The 25374-nt window shown below is 43.8% G+C and overlaps 1 protein-coding gene across 1 annotated transcript in view; it reads left to right on the top strand.

Annotated features, from left to right (window-relative positions):
* The window catches only part of LOC137433154 (uncharacterized), a 432405-nt gene that overhangs the window by 278595 nt on the left and 128436 nt on the right, over positions 1–25374 (top strand). Inside the window, exons 31-36 of the mRNA XM_078783571.1 lie at positions 5565–5618; positions 6307–6351; positions 10588–10632; positions 16890–16997; positions 22511–22564; positions 24149–24202. Of these exons, the coding sequence (XP_078639697.1) occupies positions 5565–5618; positions 6307–6351; positions 10588–10632; positions 16890–16997; positions 22511–22564; positions 24149–24202 (360 nt within the window). The remainder of the gene's footprint in view (positions 1–5564; positions 5619–6306; positions 6352–10587; positions 10633–16889; positions 16998–22510; positions 22565–24148; positions 24203–25374) is intronic.

The raw sequence follows: 25374 nt of genomic DNA on the forward strand, positions 1-25374 counted from the left end.
CAAACTTGGTACATGGTTTCCTCATGATAAGTTACAGATCAAGTTCGAACTTCACGACGTTTCGATCATTTTTGACAAAGTTATGGCACTTTGAACTTTGGTAATTTCCCCAACAGTTTTCCGGACGACAGACTGCCGGTAGGGGACATGTATTGCAGAGCGATACTCAGAATGCTTGTTACCAATAAGCTTGCTATCACTTCCCACGCCAGCCGTTCCTCATCAACTGTTTCGAATGGAGTGCTTGTTTAAGTGCTTAAGCCACTTGGCAAACGCTCTACAAGCTGCTTGGTAACGGAACACACTCCTGCAGTCGCTGTTCTCTGATGACGATACTTCTGTGTTTTCACTCTACTCAGCCTTGACAACTCTAGCTTATTACGTATAAAAATCTTCATTTATTATACAAATTTCTCATCCATTTATTTGGCCCTGTATTGCCCAGAGCGCTGGCTGAATCGTTTCTGAAGAAAAAATAATCCACCTTACATAAATGAAGAAAAAAACATGCCTACTGCTTATATGTGCATATATGATATACAGTACATCGTGGTAATATAGCTCGGATCATTGAAATTGTGGATATGAGATTTGGGCTTACCAGAAAACCAACATGGGGGATGCATGATTTTCTTCCTTACCATTGTGGGCGGAGTCAAGCCATCTCTCCAGGTGTGGAGGCTTATTACACATGGAGCGTAATTACATTTTGAATATACCTGTAAAAGATAATATAAAACGAGTTCCATTACAAAGAACTTCAATGTTAGACCTGGACACTCTACTCTGGACATGCTGCTTCTGCTTTCTCAACAATGGATGGAGGTCCTCAATGCCAAACAGGAAATTAGAGCAGTCTCCCTTGACATATTACGTGCCTTCGATACGGTCTGGCACCCCGCTCTGCTCACCAAACTCTCCTCTTTTGGTATCAATGGAAATCTCCATGCATGGCTGGCGGACTTCCTCTCTAGTCGTAGTCAACGTGTGGCCCTGAATGGGTTTCTCTCATCTCCTCTTCCTGTTCAGGCTGGAGTTCCACAAGGCAGTGTTCTGGGCCCTGTGCTTTTTCTGGTCTTCATCAATGATCTCTCTGACTCTCTTGAAAATCCTCTGTATCTCTTTGCTGATGACTCTACTCTCTGTCGCTCCATTCTTCATCCCTCAGATCGGCAGTCTGCTGCCTCCTCACTCTCTGCAGACCTGGACAAAATCACAGACTGGGCAAACAAGTGGAACATGTCTTTCAATCCTGACAAATCTCACACTCTTACGATGTCTCTCCGAAAAGACCGACTGGACAACCCTCCCATCCACTTTCTGAATAATCCTCTCCAAGAAGTTCTGTCACTCAAGCTTTTGGGTCTCACTATCTGCCATGATCTTTCCTGGGAAAACCACATTTCAAATCTGGCCTCCAAAGCCAGTCGCCGACTGGGCATCCTCCGTCGTGCAAAGTCCTTCCTTGGCACACCTGAGCTCCTCACCACATACAAGGCTTTCATCCGCAGCTCAATGGAATACTGCTCTCCCCTCTGGGCTGGTGCTCCTGCCTCACACCTAGCTCGTCTTCACGCTGTTGAAACCAAAGCATTCAGAATCATTGGAATCTCCCGCGATGAAGCTAACTCCAAGGGCCTCTCACTCACTCACCGCAGGCAGGTTGGTGGTCTTTCCATCTTCTACCGACTCCTCTCTCTGGCCTTGCCCCCCCAGCTCTCTCTGGGCTCTGTCCCGCAAATATTCCTGCAGGTCGCACAAGATCTGCCTGCAACCCTCTTATGGTCAAACTGCCAAAATCAAGACTCTCTGCTCACCTTCACTCCTTCATTCCTCTCTTCTCCCGCCTCTGGACCAAACTCCCTCACTCTCTTCAATCCCACTCCACCCTCCAGGTCTTTAAAACTGCTGTTCACCACCATCTCTTATCTTCCCCCATCCAAAACCTTGATCTTTTCTACCCCCGCTAATTTCACCCCAATTCCACTTTTTTGAAATACCAACTTCTGTCCTGGAAGTCCTTGGTGTCCTTGTGTTTTATACTTCTCCCTCCACCCCCCCCCCCCCCTTCCCACGCCTCCTCCCCCCAAGCCCTCTCCCTTCCACACATCTCCCTGCTCTCAAATGTTGTGTTTGTGTGCTTCCCCTTCTCTCCCCATCTTGTTTTCCGCTCCCTCTTTTTGTGTGTTTTGTTTGTCTGGTTGATTTGTTTGTGAAGTAAATGTTAGCTCTTTCACGAGCCTCGATTCAGTATACAAAAAAATAAAAAATAAAAATAAATAAATGCAGGAGTAGACCTTTCAGCCAATCAAAGCCTGCACAATGTTTACCAACTTGTGTTTGTTTGTCTGTGCTATATCTTTTATAAATGCCGAGCGTTGAGCAAGGAAGTAGCATGTAGCATTTTAAAAAGTTTTTTTAAGTTTAAATTTTTAAATTTTTTTTAAAAATTTTTTTAAATAAAATAAATAAAAAATAAAATAAAAATTTTAAATAACATTTTTACAAGTATGACTCGGCTGGGGTTAGAAACACCAACCTCCCAGACTCAGAGGGGATGCTCTAACCATTACACCAGGAGGCTGGTGACGTATTGGTCTTCCTCCACTTAATTTGTTTACATTTCTGACGTCTAGTGTACAATGCTATTGATCCTCTCTTGATTATACAGGACAATAGTGCTCTATTGGTTAAAACTGATGTGTGTGTGTGTGTGTGTGTGTGTGTGTGTGTGTGTGTGTGTGTGTGTGTGTGTGTGTGTGTGTGTGTGTGTGCACGCGTGTGCGTGCGTGTTTTTTTTTTTTGTGTTTTATATATACAGTCATGTGAAAAAGTAAGTACACCCCATGTAAAGTTTTGACTTTTTCAACATATTTCAACATACATAGATAAAGGTGATATAATATGACAAATATCATGAAACATTTACATTTTGTAGTCCATTGTATAATTTAAATAAACATAAATGCAAATTTCGCATGTGCAAAAAGTAAGTACACCCTTGGATCTAATATGTGGTATTGCCCCCTTTGGCAGAAACAACCTCAAGTAGGCGTTTCTTATAACTGTCTACCAGTCTCTGACATCGACTGGGAGAAATTTTTGCCCACTCCTCCATGCAGAATTCTTTCAGCTGTGCGATGTTTGAGGGGTTTCTTGCATGCACAGCTCGTTTCAAATCCCCCCACAACATCTCGATGGGATTTAGATCCGGGCTTTGACTTGGCCATTCCAGAACCCTCCATTTCTTTCTTTTCAGCCATTCCTTGGTGGATTTACTGGTATGTTTAGGGTCATTGTCATGTTGCAAGGTCCACCTTCGGTTGAGCTTCAACTTTCCGACAGATGGCCTCACATTATCCTCAAGCACCCTCTGGTACAATGAAGAATTCATAGTGGATTCGATGATGGTGAGCTGCCCAGGCCCTGATGCAGCAAAGCTGCCCCAAATCATAATATTTCCACCACCATGCTTTACAGTTGGTATCAGGTTCTTGTGGTCAAATGCTGTCTTTGGTTTTCGCCAAACATGTCTTCTGGTACTGTGGCCAAATAGCTCTACCTTCGACTCATCTGTCCAGAGCACATTGTTCCAGAAGTGCTGGTCTTTGCCTGGGTGTTCATTGGCAAACTTTAGTCTTGCCCTGATGTTCTTTCTGGACAGCAAAGGTTTCCTCCTGGCACACCTCCCATGTAGATCAAATTTGTGCACCCTCTTTCTAATGGTAGACTCGTGCACTTTGACATCAACAGTGGCAAGAGCTACCTGTAGGTCCCGTGATGACATGCTGGAGTTCTTAGAGACTTCTTACAGCATCTTGCGGTCTGCTCTCGGGCTGAACTTGCTGGGGCGGCCTGGCCTGAACAAGTTGGCAGTTGTTTGGAATCTTCTCCACTTGTAGATGATCTTCCGCACAGTCGAATGATTGATTTCAAATTGTTTGGAGATTTTAAAATCCCTTCCCAGACTCGTAGGCATCTATAACCTTCTTTCTGAAGGCCTCAGAGAGCTCTTTTGATCTAGGCATGGTGACGCCGCACACTTCAACAACAAAGAGCAAACCAAACGAAATGTCTGAGGTTTAAATAAGACATGTTCCTCCAAGATCCTCTCTAATGATGTTCTAATCATTTGCACCTGAAGTGGTGCACCTGATTCTAATTTTAGGTATTTGAAGTTGTGATAAATGTAGGGGTGTACTTACTTTTTCCACATGCGAAATTTGCATTTATGTTTATTTAAATTATACAATGGACTACAAAATGTAAATGTTTCATGATATTTGTTATATTATATTATATCACCTTTATCTATCAATATTGTTGAAATGAAGATCAAATAGCTGTATGTTGAAATATGTTGAAAAAGTCCAAACTTTACATGGGGTGTACTTACTTTTTCACGTGACTGTACATCTGAAGGAAAAGCTGTAAGTGGAAGGTTTGAATATTGAGGTTGCTTTGCCAGGTTGAATAACTGCTTGGACACAGCTGAGGTTGTGGATCTACTGATGTAGACCCACAGCCACAATTTTAGACCAACCGTTTGGAGAGATTTTGGACTGAAATATCAAAACCCTTTGAAGAAGTGAGCCCAGCTGATCATCCGGGCAGTCAAAAAATCTATCGATTGCTTAATAAAACTAGAGAGTTCATAGAATACGATACCCTGCACAGTGTTTGAGTGTATACAAGAAGGCCTTGCCGTTTGTGGGGGTTCCATTTTGAAAATCACCATGAACCTCAAATCTGCAAACCTAAGGGGGAATGGTGAAAATAGGGTTAGGGACTTCAGCTTTAATATTTGTCCAGACTGTACCCTTCATTGACATGTTTGTGCATTGTTTTTGTGCTTTTTAATTTCATGAATAAAATAGTTGTTTATGACATAAAATAAACATTGACTCAATAAATTTTGGCATTCTTTGGCAAGGTTGTCGTCACGTTCTTGTTCATACCCCCGTCGGCGTGGTACAGGTCACCAAGCACCTATACACTACTAAAGCAGTCGTATACACCAACCACCCTTATACACTGTAATAGGATGGTGTTGAGGATATGGAGGCAAGATTGATCACCATAGAACACAACCTATAGTCATGAACTGGAGACATTTTGTCTGCAACTTCAACATGAATTTGCAACCTTTTCAGTTCCAATGTTTTCTGAGTAAGGTGCTTTTAGCGAAATATTTAGATCCTTTCTTTGATGATCAGTTGCAGACTGCCATCATGTGTTTGCAAACTCACAACGGAAAGTCCTTCAATTGAGGTTTTTAAAAGGTTACTGTTTATGTCATACTGGTTGTGCCAGGATGTCGTAGAGATTCCTGCGGAGCGGAACCCTTGCCTTACCATCAATCTTCTACCTATGATGTTGCTGTGCATGATTCTGCCAACAGTTCTGCTTCTGTTTAAGTTTACTTGCATAAAGTTAAGGCATGTTAAGCTAAAAACAGACTTGATATCTTTGAAATACACAAGTAACAGATGATTTTCCTATGGATCTTAAGGAAAATACTGCAATATATTTTTCATCCTCATGGCTCTACCCCAATGATACAGGGGCCAAAGGGAGACATCGGTCATCGAGGAGATCCGTCGGAGGATGGCAGGAAGGTAAATCTGTAACATTTCATTCACCTACCTTTCAATTTGCCTTCAGCAGCAATGTCTGTTTATTTGGAATAACTCGAATTGCAAGAGCACTTGTCAGAAACCAAAACTAGAAAGGCACTCGATAGAGCGCATACGTCTGCCAGGCTGAACAGTTTACACATTTGTATCCCATTGAAAGGCCGGATCTGCATCCGGACCTTAACCAAAATCCAATGAGCTTGTTCTTCTCACCTACCCAACTCATCCACCAAGTTAAGTCATAATCCATCCATAATATTTGAATATATCATGCCATGTATTGTTTTTGGCCCTATATCTCAATGGTGCAGTATCACCTAAAAAATTATAGGATCCAGATCTTCATCAAAATCTAATCAATTCGTCCTTGTCACACACCCAACCTCTCCACCAAATTTTGTCCGAATCCATCCATAACTTTTTAAGATGTCCTGTTCACAGACAGATAAACAGACAAGGGTGAAACCATAACCTCCATCCACCTTCGGTGGTGGAGGTAATAACAATGGTAATTTACATCATTTTCTTGACCTTAAAACAATGTGAAACAAAGTCAGGTTTTACTTTGGATTCCTCAATAGTTTGTTTATTTTTAACATTCCACGAGTTCTCTTTCTCAATTCTGTGAAATTGAAAGTGCAAATTACTCTAAGGGTCGTTCTCTTTCCAGGGGGAACCTGGGAAGCAAGGACCACAAGGAATACCAGGTTTACAGGTAAAACCTACAATGTGACACAGGTTTCTTTCTCTTTTTAAAATAGATTTCCACTTATGCCTATTGCTTCCATCGGTGGTAGGATGGTGATCAGAATTATTAATTATGAGGAGAGGTACCCGCACCTTGTGGTTATTTTGCCAAGAGGATTCTAACGGTATGCAATATGATGGGGTTACTACCGGTGGGGCCGATTCTATCGATGGACAGACAGACAGAAAAAAAAAAAGTATATTATTATTATAATTATATATATATATATGTATATATATATATATATAGCGTTTTTAAAGCTATCATATACAGTGCGTATCAAAAAAAAGGTAATCCGAATTCAAGGGGTTAATATGCAAAGGTTATTTATTTTGACAATTTACATGTGGTTTACTAATTAAGAGGAGATCCTCAGCTTTCCATTGATACCTTCCATGCATCATTGCTGTCACACATGACCGAGTGAGTACATGTTCATTGAAAATGACAAGTTCAAGTCGCATTTTTACGAGTTTGGCTAATCGATGCAAGTCAGGATAATTGGTGCAAAATGAACGTCAGGTGAACTTTTCTCAGGAATGATTGGCCTTTATGCACCCACACCTTCAACATGTCCACATCCCCTTTCAACACAAAGCTCACAGCGGCAGAGCATGCCCTGAACTGCTCGCCTCACCGTAGCCGGGTCATTGCGCAAAGCATCCACTTCATGTCGAACACGGCCCTGCAATTCGTCAAGATCACGGGGAGGAGTTACGAACACCTTGTTCTTTAAATGTCCCCAAAGGAAATAATCACATGGTGTGAGGTCAGGTGATCTTGCCGGCCATTCCACTGCATTGTTGAGGGCGATGACTCGGTCTCCAAAGAGTTCCCTCAGTCGATCTCGGACAGCGATAAGACGATGTGCTGGGGCACCGTCTTGGGCCCACCATAGATATCTGAAGACACCACGAACCTGTCGCTCAAAGTTCTCCTCCAGCTGCGGTAAAACTGCATCATTGATCATCTGCAGATACCTGTTGCCATTGCCATTCCTTTGAAAGAAAAATGGTCCGATCACCTGACCACTTCCACAAAGTCCCAACCAAACAGTCCAGTTTTGTCGATTCATGTTGGTGTCAAAATTAAATTCCGGGGGTTGTCCTGTCGGTGCATATTCAAGAACATTATGGGTATTGACCTTGCCGTCCATGGCGAAAGCAGCTTCGTCACCGATAATGAGATACCGCAGGAAATTGACATCTGATTCGCAACGTGCTATCAACCATCCGGCAAGCACCAGCCTCCTGGCAAAATCCCCTGGCGTAAGTTGATGCCGGATGTGAATCTGATATGGATGTTGGTGGAGGTCCAGTCTTGTGATTCGGTTGAATGTTGCCAAAGGCAATCCCGTCCCATTTCGTCTTGCGCTGGTATCCCTAGGATGCTCCAAAACTTGCTGCCTTACTGCTGCAATGTTCATTTCTGATCGCCCAGTGCGCCTCCTACCAGATTTCCCCTTGTTGCGGTTGAGGCTAGTGCCAAGCTCTTGGTATTTTCTAACATTCGCCCAGATGGTTTTGGCTGCTGGAGTCTCCCGTTCTGGGAAAAGTTCCCTGAATGCATCACGAGTTCGCTGCAAACTTCCAGTTTGGTGAAAGGTTGTATCCACGAAGGTCCGCTATTCAATCGTAAGTTGAACCATCTACTCCGCTAATGCGTGAGCATTTGTGTGTGCTTGTTGTTGTTGTTTTTGTTGAGTGTGTATTTCTGTGGCATGAACCTGACTTGATTAGTGTTCAGGTTGGACGTGATGAGGTGTGAGTTGGGTGATTGTTGGAGTTTCTGTTGGGTGTTGTACAAATGTGGGTGTGGTATTTGGGATCAAGTGTTGTTGTTTGTTGCTCACCTAATCCAGCTGTTTGCACCATCCAGTTTTTTCCATCTGTATCAGAGGTGTGTATCGTGTGTCTATGTCCGCAGTCTTCCCAGTTAGACCACCCTCTCGTCAATGCGTGCAATGTGGCCACAAATTTGACTTTGAGAGACCCTGTGTCCTAGCATGGCATGATACTGGAAGCATGGTATGTAAAGAGCCGAGAGGGTGGTCTAACTGTGGAGACTGTGGACATACCACTCGAAGTGAATGAAGTGAAAAGAAGTGAATGGTATCAACCATTTGAAATTATTTCTGGACAGTCTCTTCTCACTTTACAGCAAGTCACCAAAAAAGAATCCTGAATTAGCAGAAAAAGCACAAGAGTTGGAAGTCCACCTCCTGATGTTCGCTGGGATGCTAGTAGCGTTCGCTAAAACTGTTTTGATCTCTTAAAGAGCACTGCACAGCCACTTCTCTACTGCATCACAGGATGCAACTGGCAATGCTAAGGAAAGGTCAAAAAAGAAGTGGCTAATGATTTCACTAGGATTGAAAGAGCCAATGTTACCTTGGTCTCATGTATGATGTGTTGGAAAAGACATTAACTCTGTCTCAGCAACATGAAGACCTAAAAATGACCTTGCCAAACGTTGAAAATCTGATGAAGCGTACCATCCGACAGCTCTCTTCCATGAAAGAACAGCCAGAAGACAAGTTGAAAGAAACCCTGAATGCTGCTGAGAAACTGGATTTCAATTTCATTCCATTGCCGTCAAACCCAAAAATTCAATAATCAAGGCTGGACCGCTTCTTGCAAGCCTTATTGCAAACATGGAGTAGAGACTATTTACATAATCTCCAGCATCCACCACCACCAGAACATCCACCAGACACAACATCCACCACCACCACCAGAAAGAGCCGCAGTTGAGAAAACGATCCAGTATTTTTGACTTACTTCAAAAGTTTGAAGTCTCGACGTGGCGAATTGGTCTGACCGAATGGATGAGTACTCTGGTGAAACCCAAATCAAGCAGCTTGCGCAACAGTTTCACTGAGATTTTAGAAGTGCAACTGAAGAGTCCAAGGACTATAAAGAGAATAACAGAGATGTGCCACATGGACTATTGCCTCTTATTCACATCCTGAACATTATTCCTGTGAGTTCTGCTGACGGCCTGTATCGTCCCTCATGTTCGTCAATCTTAATAGTCCTCCATTGCGGAAATGGGAGCCCAAACAGTAGTCAGGTCTCAGATGACAATTTAGATTTTTTTTCTATTGCCTACATGAAGCCAAAAGCGCACAGTCTTCCATAATGTTGTTGTTGTTGTTGTGGTTGTTGTTGTTGTTGAAGAACAATGACCACCCACAGTGAGTTCTGCACAAACTGGCCCACAGCACGGAGTCAACTGATCCTTCAGGAGCGGCCCAAAGATCTCCCACAACTGATATCCCATACTGCCACCCATTTAGAGCCATTAATACCATGCAGCTTTCAATAGTGTTGAAGAGGCAGAGATGTAGAGGGAGAGAGAGGGATACTTTTGTCCATGCTCTGCGGACCTTGGGCCTCGCAGCCCACGGACACACCACGACGGCTAGCCTTCACGTTCGGCCGCTTCCCGGCCTCAACGACACTAGTATAGTTTACCCACATTATGTTTTACCACTACATCACTGAACATAAGGTAGTGATGATTGTACAGCAAAAAATAAGCAGGTATTTCAACAAGAGCAACCACAACCAGGCATTGATATAACAACATCAACAGAAGCATGGGTCAGTTTTCCCTATAAAAATTCATGACAAGTTGAATATAATCTCCTCAAAATTGAAGAATATTTAACCCTTTCTCTTCCTGTCCCACTTTTCCCCATGGATTTCACTCCTTTATTTACACTCACCTCGACCCTACTTTTTTCTCCCAACCCTCATCCTCACGTAGTCCTCTGTCATCCCATTATTCCCCTGTCCTTTGTCCTATAGTTTGTTTTTCTCAATGTAACACCACGTGTAGAGATTCTCATACAAGATTAATCAATTTATCTTGCAAAAACAACTTTCGCATAAAGTATCATACATGTCGTACATATCATGCATGTCACGCATGGAAGTCAAGTGTTGGCAAAATCGATGCAGTTGAAACGCATTCACAAAATCTAGTGCTTTTGTTAACCGTTTAAATGCAAACAAACCTTGTCGGTGATAAAATATCCATTACATATTGTACAGACCACACTTACAATCAAATACTGTACTGAATTGTATCATATAAGATTCTAATGTATTTTTTAGTAACTTCCCTTCAGTTATTCATTCATATTTTTGTGCTTTATTTTGTAGCAACATTTTAAAGATCTTTTGTTGGTCTCTTTAGGGACAACCGGGAGTGCATGGACCAAAGGGAATTCCAGGGCCACCGGTATGCTTCCCAATTATATTTTGTTATTACACATTTATCATTACACATATTACACCTATATTACACATTTGAGGATGTGTGTGTGTTTGATTGACCATGTACTTCAGCCTTCTGGTTGAGGTGCATGTGTTTGCTCATGGGACAGTCCTGTTGAACTTTGGCCGTAGGTGAAGGTGAGCTTCCAAAGATGATTAAATGTTTTGACTTTTTTACCATTTCTTGTATAAAAAGGGCCTCTCATAAGACGAGGGCAAACAAGCCCAGGGCACGGGTCTCTGAATGTACCCTCTCCGGGGTGGACTGATCTATAAAATTGTCTCTTCCCGGTATTGGCTGCAATACATTCCTATGGATATATAAGGGGCTGTGGCTTTGTTAAGCTCATGATTAATAGGCAGAGTCTATGCAATTGTTTTGTCAGAAAAGCCTTAAATATATATCCAGCAATACCCCGTTTTACGCCATTTCGACCTACATCAAATCCGACTTTACGCCACTCTTCAAGAGTAAATTTCAGTTCAGCGAACGTCATTATGTGCGAATTTACGTCACTCCTATATCATAATAGGAGGACGTGAAAAAAAGATATTTAAAATAAATAAAATAGTACATAAAAATTAACAATAAAAGAAGCTAAAAAACTATTTAAAATACAATAAAAAGCACATTAAAAATATTTTAAAATGTACGTACAGTATACGTACGCATAGCTGCTGGTTCTCATTCAAAACAAAGGCAACGCCATATGCATTTTGTCCTGTGCTGCGGTCGCGTGCTTGCTTTGCCTTTCGCTGTTATTTTTGTGATTATTCCTTTACTGTGTAAAACAACCAACGCAACGTGGCAACGGCGAAACATGACGACGATGCCGGCTCGCATGACCGTCCGCGGCAGACGTCACGTCACCGTGCAGAGTGTGCAGTGTCCGTGACGAGGTCAGGCCCCAGTGCCCATGGCCCATGTGAAACGAACGACCGTGTCATGCCTCGAGCCGGGGTGCCTCGTCGGGCACCTCGCCGGCATCCGGCGTCGACGAACCGATCGACGTGTGCATGTGCACATGTGCATGGATTTGCAAATGCCTGCCTGTACATTGTCGTTTCTGCGTATATCGCATCGTACAAAAAAAGGAAGCACGCAACTTCGGCCGCTCGAGGAAAGACGGGGCACGTCTACGACTAGGAGGCGAGCGTCGATCCCCGAGGCGGCCGGGTTCACGGAACCCTGAGCTCGTTCGTTCATCACAGATGACACGACACGACCACTGGTGAAACTGCTCGGACACATTGGGTAAAGCACGCCGTGGTGAAGCGGGCTGCGGAGCCACTCGGCACACAAGCCCGCTCACGGTCGACACGTCCGTGCCGGTCACCCCGTTTGAGGAGAAGACCCAACCGATAGAAAACAACGGAGGAACTCCCGACGGGGAGCGGCAAAGATTCAGGGTGAAGCCGCAGCCTCCTCCAGTTATTTACTCAAGTTTTACGGTGTTTGTCTTCATTTAAAGGCATTTTTAAGGCATTACGCCCGGTTTACGTCAAAAACTGAGTTACGTCATGGCTTATGGAACGAATTAATGATTTAGGCCAGGGTATTGCTATATATACAGGGTGAGTCAAATGTAGTGCCTGATTTCTGTTTATATATATACAGTATATAGTATATATATATTTCTGTCAGTTGATTGTTTGTTTGCCATTTGTATTACAGTGTACAAGAAGGTAGAAATAAATGAATGACATGTTTATCTAACCATTTATTCGGGGGAAAATTATTACGGAACTGTACCAAGCTGTTTTACTTGCAATTTTCAAAGTGCCCTCCCTCGTGATCGATGCACAATTGCAGCCGAGCAGGCACAGAGTGTCGAGCACAGACTGTCACTCTTGGGTTCTCCGCAGCCCAGTAGACACAATTGTGTCTGTTAATTGTGCCGTTAAGCTTAAAACATGCCTCATCTGATCACCAGATGTTGTCTAGCATTGTGTCCTCTTCGTCAAGTTTAGCTAAGAACTCTTCGCAAAATTGAAGACGGCGGTCGTCATCTCCATCATGAAGGGCATGCAGTAAGCGTGGAATGTAAGGTTTCCATCTTTTCTGGTGAAGGATACGGATAACACTTGATTGGCTCACTTCCAACTCTGCAGATAAACGGCGAGTTGACTTTTGCGGACTTTGTTCCAGTCTCCTGATGGCTTCTTCAGCCTTAGCTACATTCGTTGCCATTTTCGGACGACCGGACTTCTTTGCAGTGGCTACTGACGCTGTTGCTTCAAATTTCTCGACAATCAATCGTATGTTTCTTCCCTGGGGTGGGTTAATATCGAATTCCTGTGCCAAACGGCGTGCCACCATCGTTGGTTGTTCATTACATTTGTAGTAATGTTTCACGGCCGCAATGCATTGATTCATTGAAAGGTAATTCATGGTTCAATTTGGTGCAAATTCAGTAACTTTCCAAACTCTCAGCAATAACCTGCAAAACAAAAACAAAAATAAATAAACTAAGAAAATTAATAATCTGCAAGACAATTATTAACAACATGACATCCCAGAAAGAATCTGACAGCCGAAAAAACAGAAATCGGGCGCGGGCGCTAGTTTTGATTCACCCTGTATATAAAACATACTGTATATAAACTCACACATACAGGGAATGCCGATTATGGGGGTTTACAGGGGAGGGGGGTTTGACCACATCCCTCCCTTCCCCTTCCAAAAAAAATAGGTATTTCTTCTCCTCTCCCAAACCTCACAAAGTTTTGATGAAACTTGGCCACAAGCTTCATATCTGATGCCTAATGACAGTGTATTGACCACATCAAAATCTGTGCTCATTAAGAGGATCTACGGGGGTAGAGGGGTTTTACCCCTCCCCACCACCCCCGCCCCCTCCCCGCAAAATAGGTATTTGCTCCCTTCTCCGAAACCACATACACGGTTTTGATGAAATTTGGCCACAAGCTTCATATCTGATGCCTAATGACGGTGTATTGACCACATCAAAATCTACGCTTATTAAAAGGATGTGTTTTTGACTCCCCAAAATAGGTATTGGGCTCTCTTTTCGGAAACTACACAAACGATTTCAATGAAACTTGATCACAACCTTCATGTTCCATGGATGTACCAAAGTTTGTTTATGGCATTAATAACATCATGGTCTAAGGGAGTCTGTGAGGCAGGGGGGCGGGGGGAGGGGGGTTTGAGTGACTGTTGCTCCTGATCCAGGGGAGCTTCAGGTCCCACGGTCCTATTTTTTTAATTTGATCCTCAGTTCATGCCCCATAGGGGTCGGACACAGGGGTCAAAACAGAAAATATTTCCCATCTTTCAACTTTGCTTTGGATGGGAAGGATGGAAATTTGCCCTGGTGCACCATCGGCTTTGCTCTAGTTAGCCCTTCCCCCACATATCAGGAGACGGGGTTTTGCGATCACTTCTGTGTGTCTGTATGTGTGGGTGTGTGCCTGTGTGTCTGTGCGAGATGTAACTTTGTTTCCCATTTGAGCTTTTGTCATCAAATTTTCAACAAAGAACTCTCAAACCTGTCTCCCTCATCCAAATCCTGGTGGAATCTGGTCAAATCTGTTTCTGGTGTTTGTTCCCTCTCCATCCCCTCCCTTACCTCAAATGGCTACACAGCTGACACCACACGTGACAAAGCCGAATGCCTCAACTCTGTGTTTGCATCAAAATCTTGTGTCCCAAACCCATCTCTCTCTGTACCAACCCTACCCAGTCAAACCCAGCTGCTCCTGAACTCTGTGTCCTTCTCTCCTGACAAGGTGGAGATGTTTCTGTCAAACCTCGACTCTGATTCTGCAAGTGGACCAGATGGCATCAGCCCACAGGTCCTAAAATCCTGCTCTGCCGCTCTATCCCACCCTCTCTCAATTCTCTTCACCCTCTCTTTTGCTCAAGGTCAGGTCATCTGCCATCAGCTTGGAAATCAGCCAACATTACCGCTTCACACAAAAAAGGTGCAAAACAGATCCTTGCAACTACAGACCAATCAGCCTGCTCCCAATGATCAGCAAGGTCATGGAATCGATCATCGCTTCTGACATCAAATCCTTCCTCTTTTCCAATGGCTTGAGCTCGGATCATTAATTTGGATTCAGACCAGGTCACTCTACTCTGGACATGCTGCTTCTGCTGTCTCAACAATGGATGGAGGTCCTCAATGCCAAACAGGAAATCAGAGCTGTCTCCCTTGACAGATGACGTGCCTTCGATAATGTCTGGCACCCCGCTCTGCTCACCAAACTCTCCTCGTATGGTATCCATGGAAACCTCCACGCATGGCTTGCAGATTTCCTTTCTGGTCGCAGTCAACGTGTGGCCCTGAATGGAATTCTCTCTTCTCCCCTTCCTGTTCAGGTTGGAGTTCCCCAAGGCCCTGTGCTTTTTCTGGTCTTCATCGATGATCTCTCTGATTCTCTGGAAAATCCAATCTCTTTGCTGATGACTCCACTCTCTGCCGCTCCATATCCCAACCCTCAGATCGGCAGTCAGCAGCCTCTTCACTCTCTGCAGACCTGGACAATATCACAAACTGGTCAAACAAGTGGAACATGTCATTCAATCCTGACAAATCTCACACTCTTACTATGTCTCTCCGGAAAGACCGTCTAGACAACCCTCCCATCTACTTTCTGAACAATCCTCTTGAAGAAGTTCTGTCACTCAAGCTTTTGAGTCTCACTATCTGCCATGATCTTTCCTGGGAAAACCACATTTCCAAGCTGGCCTCCAAAGCCAGTCGCCGACTGGGCATCCTCCGTCGTGCGAAGTCCTTTCTGGGCACTTCTGAGCTCCTCACCATATGCAAAGCTTTCATCTGCTGCTCAATGTAATACTGCTCTCTCTCTCCTCTGGGCTGATGCTCCTGCCTCACACCTGGCTCGGGTTCACGCGGTTGAAACCAAAGCATTCAGAATCATTGGAATCTCCTGTGATGAAGTTAACTCTGAGGGCCTTTCAATCACTCACCGCAGGCAGGTAGGTGGTCTTTCTGTCTTCTACCGACTCCTCTCCGGGCTTGCTCCCCCAGCTCTATCTGTGCTCTGTCCCCCAAATATTCCTGCAGGACGCACAAGATCTGCCTGCAACCCTCTTCTGGTGAAACTGCCAACATCAAGACTCTCTGCTCACCTTCACTCCTTCATTCATCTTTTCTTCCGCCTCTGAAAGAAACTCCCACACTCTCTTCAATCCCTCTCCGCCCTCCAAGTCTTTAAAACAGCTGTTCACCACCATCTCTTGTCTTCCCCCATCCAAAACCTTGATCTTTTCTACCCTCGTTAAAACACCCAAAATCCGGCTCTTTCAACCCCCAACTTCTTTCCTGAAATTCCTAGTAGTTAATTTACTTTATACCATGTACTCCTCCCTCCTCCTCCAGCCCTCCCCCTTCCACAGATCTACCGACGTCCCTGTTCTCTTCTGTTGTTGTTCTTCCCTCTCTCCCTGTATTGTCTCCCGCTCCCTTCATTGCATGTTTGTGTCTGTGCATGTTTGCATGTTCAATGTGTTAGGTCTTACACGAGCCTCGATTCTGTATACAAAAAAACAAAAAAACGTTATTATAGGAATATGGAGAGGACAAATTCAACATTTTATCAAGAGGTCAAAGGTTGGCATTACATAAAACCGTCAATTTTTATCCAATTGACCTGAAATTTCAAGAATTTGCACATTGGGTCACTGAATTGGTTCACCAATCAAAAGCTAGAAGCTGATTGTTTTTTTTTAAGATCAAAAGGTCAAAGATCAAGATTGCATAAAATCGTCAATTTTCATCAGATTGACTTGAAATTTGAACAGGGTTTGCATATTGGGTCATTGAGGCATACTGCTTTGGAGGTGAAAAGGTCAAGGTCATCTAAAATCGTCAAGATGTTTTTTGTATTTTTTTTTCTTGCTGTTTTCAATGTGTTTAGCATACAGAAGAAGTCTGAACACAAGTTGGAGGTGGACGGGTTTTGCATTTTCAGATGCTTTCTAGTTATTATTGTTATGGCATCTGGTCAAAGGTTTTGTTGCACAAAAATGGTCATTTCAGGTAAGGCATAGCTGATGTAATCACGTTCAATTCCCATCTTTACAGGAATCAAATAAGTTTATACTGCAATGATATTCAATTATCGCTGGAAAAAATGTATTCACTTCCTGCTCCTATCATTGATGTTCCTCGATTCCTATGAGGAGTAAAGGTTGCAAAATATGTATTTTTTGTGTGTATACTTGCAAAGGGTCGTCAAGGCAAAAAAGGTATTCAAGGGCGGAGAGGCGTCTCTGGTCCTCGTGGGTCTCCTGCATTTCCAGGCGGGAGTGGAGTGGTTGGCCGCCAAGGTCTTTTGGTACGTTGCATACCCTCTGCTTTACTTCAGCATTGATTATGTTCAATCTTCCTTTGTTGAAACAAAGAGGTGTTGTTATTCCAACACCTTGTCATCAGACTGGTAACATTAACTGTGCTCACTGATTGCATTTAGACAGCTCAGTAAACTACTGGAAATATAGTTTCTTTATTTGAGTTAAGCTTGAGTTATTAAAAACGCTTATATTGGGCAAATAAGACTGTTTTGCATGAATAAGGTTTACAGTGTAAAATATGTTGTTTTGCTCAGTCTAAGCTAAAATAGACACTATTTGATGAAAAATACGTTTCTGCAATAGAATATGAAATTGGGACAAAATGCGTGCAAAATGTGCCCGAAACAAGTTTCTGTGTTAAGGATTTGTTTTTTAATGTTTTTGGAAAAGGACATGAACAGATATTTATTCAAAATTGTTATAAAAATTTGAAATTTGATAATCAACCATCATTATGTGATCGCTGGTTATATTTTTTTTCAGCCTTTCATTAGATTGCAGCAAGTGCTGTGTATTTTACAACTGTTTGACAATCTATTTAGACTGGAACTATTGGTTTCATCCTGATGGATGTTCTCAGAGATGATTGACTTCCCAGATTGGCATTGAAAGAGATGATCATTTTAAATGACTGGTAGTTCCCTTACTCAGAGCTTCAATGTATGTGGAAGCCATTTGGCCCATCAAATCATGCTGTGTTGCCAACTTATGGTTGTGTTTCATGTTCTATCCTTTTAAATGTTGAGCATCAAGAAAGGAAGCAGCATGTTCCATTTTTCAAATATTTGGTATTGCTCGGCCAGGGTTTGAACTGCTTGACCTCTCAGAGATCCGCTCTCACTAAAATGCCGCCGAGTCTGGTTAGATGAAACATGGTTGGCTTTGTGTAATTTCTTTGTTATAAAGATGCGGCACGCAGAGAGCATCGAGCACCATCTTTATTCCAGGCAACGGCAAAGCAGGCCTCCTCGGCCCCGCCCACAGCGGCCTCACTCGGCTGTACACGGCACTACACTCCTCCCCCCTTAAGTCACATAGTCTTCCAAATATGCTGGTCACACAATGCTTCTCGAAGAAACACGCAGGCATTGAGCCGCGGACACGACCGGCAACGGTGAGGCATTGGACACAGATGACTTCTCCCCACCAGACACCAAACTAGGCTCAACTGAAACCGGAGGAACATCCACACTACTCTCACTGCCATGAACATCCGGCTCCACAGATGGATGGGCAGCTGGCCAAAACGTGGTCACGGGCACCTCAATGGATGAGGACACATCGCACGGCGGAACGGAATTGGTTGTGTGTGAATGATTGGACCCGCGAGCCAACAACCGATTCACCTGACGTTTCCAGATAAGCCCGGCCGAAGTACGAACAAGGTAGTTAGCCGGACTGAAAACTCGAACCACAACAGCCCATTTCTGTCAGTGGACATAGACCCGTGCCATGACTGGCTGGTCCACCATGAATGAACGAACATACGACACCGGTCGAGGCTGACAGAATCGTGGACTGACACTCTCCTTCAGGCACAGGTGACCTTGAGCACCTTTGAGCTTCCCAAGTTAAGGCCCAAATAGAACTTGGTATTTTTCCAAGATCCCCTCCAAGCACGAAGGAGATGGAAATGATGTATGGACACTGTAAATGTTTGCTCAATCCAAACGAATGGTGTGCAACCAATCACAACCAAGTGGAGATGGTCAAGAACCATCAACCACATGCAGGGGCAACACCACTTGCTGGTCCCAATAACGAACCAACACATCCATCAAGCCTAATGGCTTTATCATCTCCCCTGTGTAAGTTTGAAAGCTGCTGGACTTGTTTGATACTTTAGTTGAAGAGGATAGTATGACCTGGATAGGGATACCAGTTCACAAATAATGTTAGTGTTAAAAAATTTTTTGAAGTACTGGAAGTCTCTAAGCTGTGTTACCATAGAAGTAAAGAGACTGCACTGATACACTGGTTTATTCCATATGTTTTGAGTCATCAGTGAACCATACAGCGCTTCAATCCAGTAACTTTGCAGTCACGCCAAAGGGATTGCAGTGTTACAATTATATTTACAATTATATTTACTGTATCATTTTTATTTATGTTATTACTATGATCATTATTATTACGAAAAGGATACTGCTTTATGAAGAAACCTGGGCTAATTTGTCCGAAACGGCCTGAAGGTGAGCCATGAAGGTCAGCTAGTCAGACCAAAATAAGTTGTTACATACCTCTCCCACCCCCTCCCCTTCCCCTGCCCTCTCCCTCCCACAGATCTCCCGATGTCCCTGTTCTCTACTGTTGTACTTGTGTGCTTCCCTCTCTCTCCCCATATTTACTCCCACACCTTTTATTACATGTTTTATGTGTCCATTTATGGTTCTTTGTGATTAATGTTAGCTCTTACACGAGCCTCGATCTTGTAAACAACAAAAAAAAAAAAAAAAAAAAGGTAGTGTGTATCGAGGCTAACACCGGACAACCCAATTGACGCCAGATCCATTTATTCACGAGACTGACTGATGTGCTGGTATCCACTGTGAAGTTGACTGGCCTGCCATTCACACTGACAGCCACCACAAAGGGGTGATTCGCAGCTGATGTCATCGGAAAAACGCCCCGTTGATCAAACTCACTGCCAGCCCCGACCACATCAACCGATGACGGTGCCCGGCCCCGACAGCCCCTCCTGTCTTACCACACCTGTCTTACCCCTCTTGCACATGGCCTGTCTTACCACACTGGTAACACACCGCATTCCGAAATGGACAGCTCCCACGAGAATGTTAACCACCACATCCCTGACAAGGCTGCTGTGGTAGTTGTCCCTGTAACGCACTGCTTGCATGTACCCTGGAAGAAGAAGAAGAAGAAGAAGAAGAAGAAGTCCCCTGATCCGCCGACCCAGTTGGAGAATTGCGAGCACGTGACCCTCCAGCAGCTATGACATTAACAGCCAAGTCCTCCCCAACAATGGCACGAACATCCTTTCTAGCTTGTTCCACAACAGCCGCAGTTTCAACCGCTTTAGCAAATGTAATCTCTTCAAACGTTATCCATAAAATTGACGCGACCATCTTCTCCTCTCACAACCCTGTGGTAAAACGATCCTTCAATCTTTGTGATCGTTCATCGTCACCAAAATCACAATCCCCCGCCAGATGCTTGAGCCTGGCCACAGAATCAGCTACCCTCTCGTCGGGAACCCGAACCAGGTTGTCAAACTCGTACCGCGATAACTGTGGTGACTTGCCTGGTTTAATGTGGTCGTGCAACGTCTTCACTAAGGACTCGTTGGTAACAGCATCATCCTCTCCGGCGAAATCAAGTCACACAGCAAACGGAAAACCTCCACCGAGAGGGACGATAGAAGAATCGCTTTCTGCTTCCCCGCCTGGACGATGTCGTTAGCGATGAAATAAAAGCTAAGCTGCTCCGCAAAAAGTTCAAAGTTGTCCCCAGCATACTCCAGGACCTTTCCATACGACGTAGCCATGGTCCGAAAAATCCTCGTCGCCAATTGTGATGTCTGTTATAAAGATGCGAACACGCAGAGAGCATCAAGCACCATCTTTATTCCAGGCAACGGCAACGCAGGCCTCCTCGGCCCCGCCCACAGCGGCCTCACTCGGCTGCACACGGCACTACACTTTGTGTTTATTTTGATTTGATTGAAGTAAACGGCAATGGTTGATTTGAATATTCTTAACAATTTTGGAGGAAATGTGAGATGACAAAGTGATGATTCATCCATTTTGGAGGTAATTTGTGACGGGTTAGGGTTGGGGTTGTTGAACAATCAAATATTGAAATCAGCATCAGCTATAATGGGCGATGCACCTTTGGCTGTCCACATGTTGAGAGATCGTCAAACGAATTGTAAACAGAAAAAAACATCAAAAGGTTCATCCATAAAGAAACTGGAAAAATATGTACCGCAGTCATTTTTCCTCACACCTTGTGTAGTGTGAGCACTTTGTATAGTCTCATTGTAATGCCTAAGTCACACATAGGCGGATTTGTCGGCGACTACTGGCGACCGAAAAAATCGCCACCACCCGCCGACAATCGTAATGAAACCGTAATGGACGGTCACCTGTAGTCGTGGTTATCCTCCCCAGGTCGGCTGCAGTCGGCAAGAGCCGCAAAGGGGCCAAATATTTTTTTAAATGTTTAAAAACGGCGCGCTCAGTCCCACTCGAAAAAAATCCGCCATGCTGTCGTGATGGAACCGCCATGCTGTCGTCGGTATCCGTAATAAGAGCGTAAAGCGGCCGCAACCCAGTCGCTCATAGTCTTCCGCAATCGCCCCACCAGCTAGCACGGCAGAGATGCGAATGCCATACGGCCTTCCTGCGGCATCTTCCCGACTACGGGCCGACACTGTTGCGGCTGCATATCGACTACAGAAGAACTACCACGTCTCCCCTGCGGCTATGGGAGACTGACGACGACAGCAGTAGGACTAGTGGCGGCCGAGTTACGGCCATTGGCGACAAAGATACGACTGCCTGGCGACTGCATTACGACATACCACGATTTTCAGGCCAGGTATAAATAGGGGTGGACATTTCAGCTCACTGCAGTATGGTCAAGGTCTACCAAGGGTCTCTCTACCAACATCTATCATGGATGATGAACATAGGATGAAGCTGGTCCTTCTGAATGACTTGGCAGCACTGGACCAAGATATTGCTGCGAATGACCTACTGCTGGCTCATGCTGAGCTCCATTCCATGGCAAGACAGGATGGTGTGAGGGTCTCCGTGGTGTGAGGTCATGTGGTGCCGACAAGGATATGGCTTTATTGTTTGGACTTGGGACTTTTGGGAACTTTATTTTTGGGACTTTGGTCCTTTGGAAACTTTATTTATTGGACTTGGGACCAGTGGAAATAATGTGTTGGACTTTCTTTTCATTCTCTCTCCCTGCAGAAAAGTTTGATTATTACATTACAATGATACATCTTTGTTATTTGTTATTGCACATCAAACATCTTTATGCTTCATGTCATACATCATTGAAATGAATAAAGGGAAATGTAAAATAGAGAAATAAAGATTTAAAAAGTTGTGTGAATCGTCTCCAATCGCCGGCGGTCTTATTGCAGTCTTGTGGACGTCGGAGTAAACCGCCACCCGGCCCCAATGCAGTCGCCGCGATCCGCCATCGGTCGTAATCTAGCCGCCAGACTGTCGCCATGCTGCCGCCGTGCATCCGCAATGCAGTCGTCTTCGATCTTCAACAGTCGCCATCCCACTCGGGGCGTCGTCGCAATGCAGTCGCAATGTGGCCGCCTGCAGTCGCCATACTGCCGCCTGACCATATTTGACCGCCCGAAATCGCCAGTGGTCGCCGAAAAATCTTGATCGCCGGCAGTCGCCAGTAGTCGCCAAAATATCCGCCTATGTGTGACTTAGGCATAAGCATTTGTTTGTGGCCAGTCTCATGCTTTGCAGAAAATGAATTGACAGCATATGTTTTACAGGGTCGGGATGGAATGAAAGGGGCCCCTGGTGCAAAAGGAGTAAATGGGGACAAGGTAAATGGCAAAGCACATCCCATATGGATTGCACTCAATAATAATAACAACAACAGTAACCTTTGTTGTTACCATCATTTTGATACACCACATTTTAAATGTGGTGTAAGTGCTTTGAGTTTGAATACAATCCCTTGGACGTATCATGACTGGGAAATTGCAATAACCCACCTTTACATCATATATATGCAAAACACACACAAAGCACTCCTATCTTCATTTATACCTCAAAACGCCAACTGAAATATGTGCAAAGTCCTCAGGAATGGGTTAAATGAAAACTATAACACAATTTGACATCAGCATCAAACAGCTTCTTGAATAGATTATCCCAGGACATTGAACACCTTTAAGCAAACCCATATTTATTTTGTGCTTTTTAATGAAGAACAAGCTGGATTTACTGTCACAGAAGAGACATCATTCACAGAATCATAATTCTGCCTGTTTACGCATAAGGGGCCATGCATTTATTACCTATTTCAATGCATGAGTGCAGGATCGGAAGAGGGCGATGAGTGACGGTTGCCGACATACAAATCACAAGCTTCAATATTCTATACATTAACGTTTTAACTCAACCTGGGAATTATTCTACAGACACCTGCTCTCTCTTATCGACAGATTCAACCCATCTCATCTTCAATTATCCTATCCTTCCTCCCACCCATAGTACACTGAATCCTGTGGTGAGGCTGTTGCTTTGAAACAACCTGCCTTCTCTTCCTTTGAAAGCAAGTCCGACCGAAGGCAATCTCAGATCATTCCAAAAAGCTCGTAACAAGTGTGTGTCCACTCTCAGGAAAGCCAGAAAACAACATCTGTCCAAGCTCAAGATTGAACTTTCAGACTTGTCTCCCTTCTCTAAAACCCAGCGGTGCCGTGTTAAGTCCGTCTCTGGTGTATGCTCCTCTTCCATCCCTTTCCTCTCTTCAAATGGCACCATAGCTCGTAAGAAAGCCAAATGCCTCTATGCTGTGTGTGCTTCCAATTATTGTATCCCCAATTCCTCGTTCTCTGTATCCACCCTTCTCTGTTGTAGCCAACTGGTCCGGGACTCTGTCTTTTTCACCTGAGAAGGTGGACTAGTTTTTGTCAACCCTCAAATCTGATTCTGCAACTGGACCATACGACATCAGCTCACATGTCCTAAAAACACCAACAGCCAGAACATCGAAACTGTTCCGAGAGCATTTCTTGGGAAGCTGATCTCTAGATTTGGAGATGTGAATTTGCCTCCCAGATTTTCTGATCTCAGACCTCCTTATTATTTCATGTGGGGTTATTTCAAAGAAAGAGTGTATAGGAACAGGCCACAGACACTCAATTAACTGAAAGAAAACATTGCAAGTGAAATTAATTTGTTGACCAAAATTTGAGTACTTTGTACTTGCATTTATTTATTTCATATAATCATTTCAATGGAGTTAATTGTTTTTACCCTGCACTTGATGACATTTTATATAGTCAGACTTTGGTTAGATTGTTGAAGTATCCATGGCAAAGGACATTGATTTGAAGATGATAAAGTGAGGTGTTTTGATGTGATTCCTTTATATTAATACATCTTCTACTGCTTTGTAGGGAATGCTGGGAGAACAGGGTGAGCGTGGACATCCCGGGCAACGTGGCGCACAAGTATGCATCAGCTGTTTTGCACAGTCATGCCTTTTAGTATATCCTAAGGTCATGAGTTCAGTCATCTCGACTAAATAGAGACAAAGTACTGCATTTAAAGCCATAACTCTTTCCATAACCACTCGTGGGTATAAATTTCACTTTGACCTTGAGGTTCTCCATAAAGTGGAACTACCATTTGGTTTGTATGAAATATTTTTTACTTCCTTGATGTTCCCAAATTCTCTAATTAAGTTCCACAGGTAAAAAAATCAGTTCCATTATTTAGAAAGCTGGGGGTGTGTTCCGTTGGCAAGCACCTTGCTATCACTTGCCAAACCAGCTGTTCCGCATCAAACAATTTGGGAGACGCTTGGCAAGCAATCAAGGGATCATGGGATGAGGTGTGTTCCTTGTTAGCAAGTGGCTTGCTATCACTTTCCAACCCTGTTGTTCTGTATATACTGCTTTGCTAGGAGCTAGGAGAGCTGCTCGGCAAACTGAGTAAGCCATCAAGAAAGGTGCTTCATTATGTTCGCAAAAATGGTCGCCATAGTCAGATTCAAAACAATACTCCAACCAACGAAGCATTTAAATGCATACCCCGTTGGTTTTTATCTCCATTTGTGGGTTTTAGAAGGTGGGAGGAAGTTCTCCCAGAGCTAAAAAATCTCCACCTCCCTTTTCAGTGAAGGATCATTATTAATGAACCAGATTCCAGAACAACAGTTCATATCCCTGTTATGTCACAATGTTATTGAAACGTGTATTTCATAATTTTATTGTTACCTCTACTTTTTATCTTAATTCTTAAAGATCTACAAACATGCAAAACCTATCCCCAAAATGCATACTGGTAAATCCATTGATGAACTTGGCAGAGGGCTCCTCTTGCTACTCCCCATTTCTTTACTTTTACATTACCCTCTTCCTTGTACTCTGTAAATTGCTGCTAACATGATATATTCGTTTGTGGAAGTTGTCACAAGAAGATCGAGTAAAACAGAAAATGACGGCTCAGCATTTTCCTGAGCAGCACAATACAATCACAGCCGCTTGCCGCCCGTACACTATGAAATCACATACATCATTGGGATGACAAAAGAGAAAGAAGAATAGCGAGAAACATCAACACTGGACAAAACTCAGCACAGGTTGTCAAAAATATTTCCATTTGGGAAAAAGGATAACAG

The sequence above is a fragment of the Myxine glutinosa genome, chromosome 8 (genome assembly GCF_964187855.1).
Source record: "Myxine glutinosa chromosome 8, kmMyxGlut1.1, whole genome shotgun sequence".
Lineage (NCBI taxonomy): Eukaryota > Metazoa > Chordata > Myxini > Myxiniformes > Myxinidae > Myxine > Myxine glutinosa.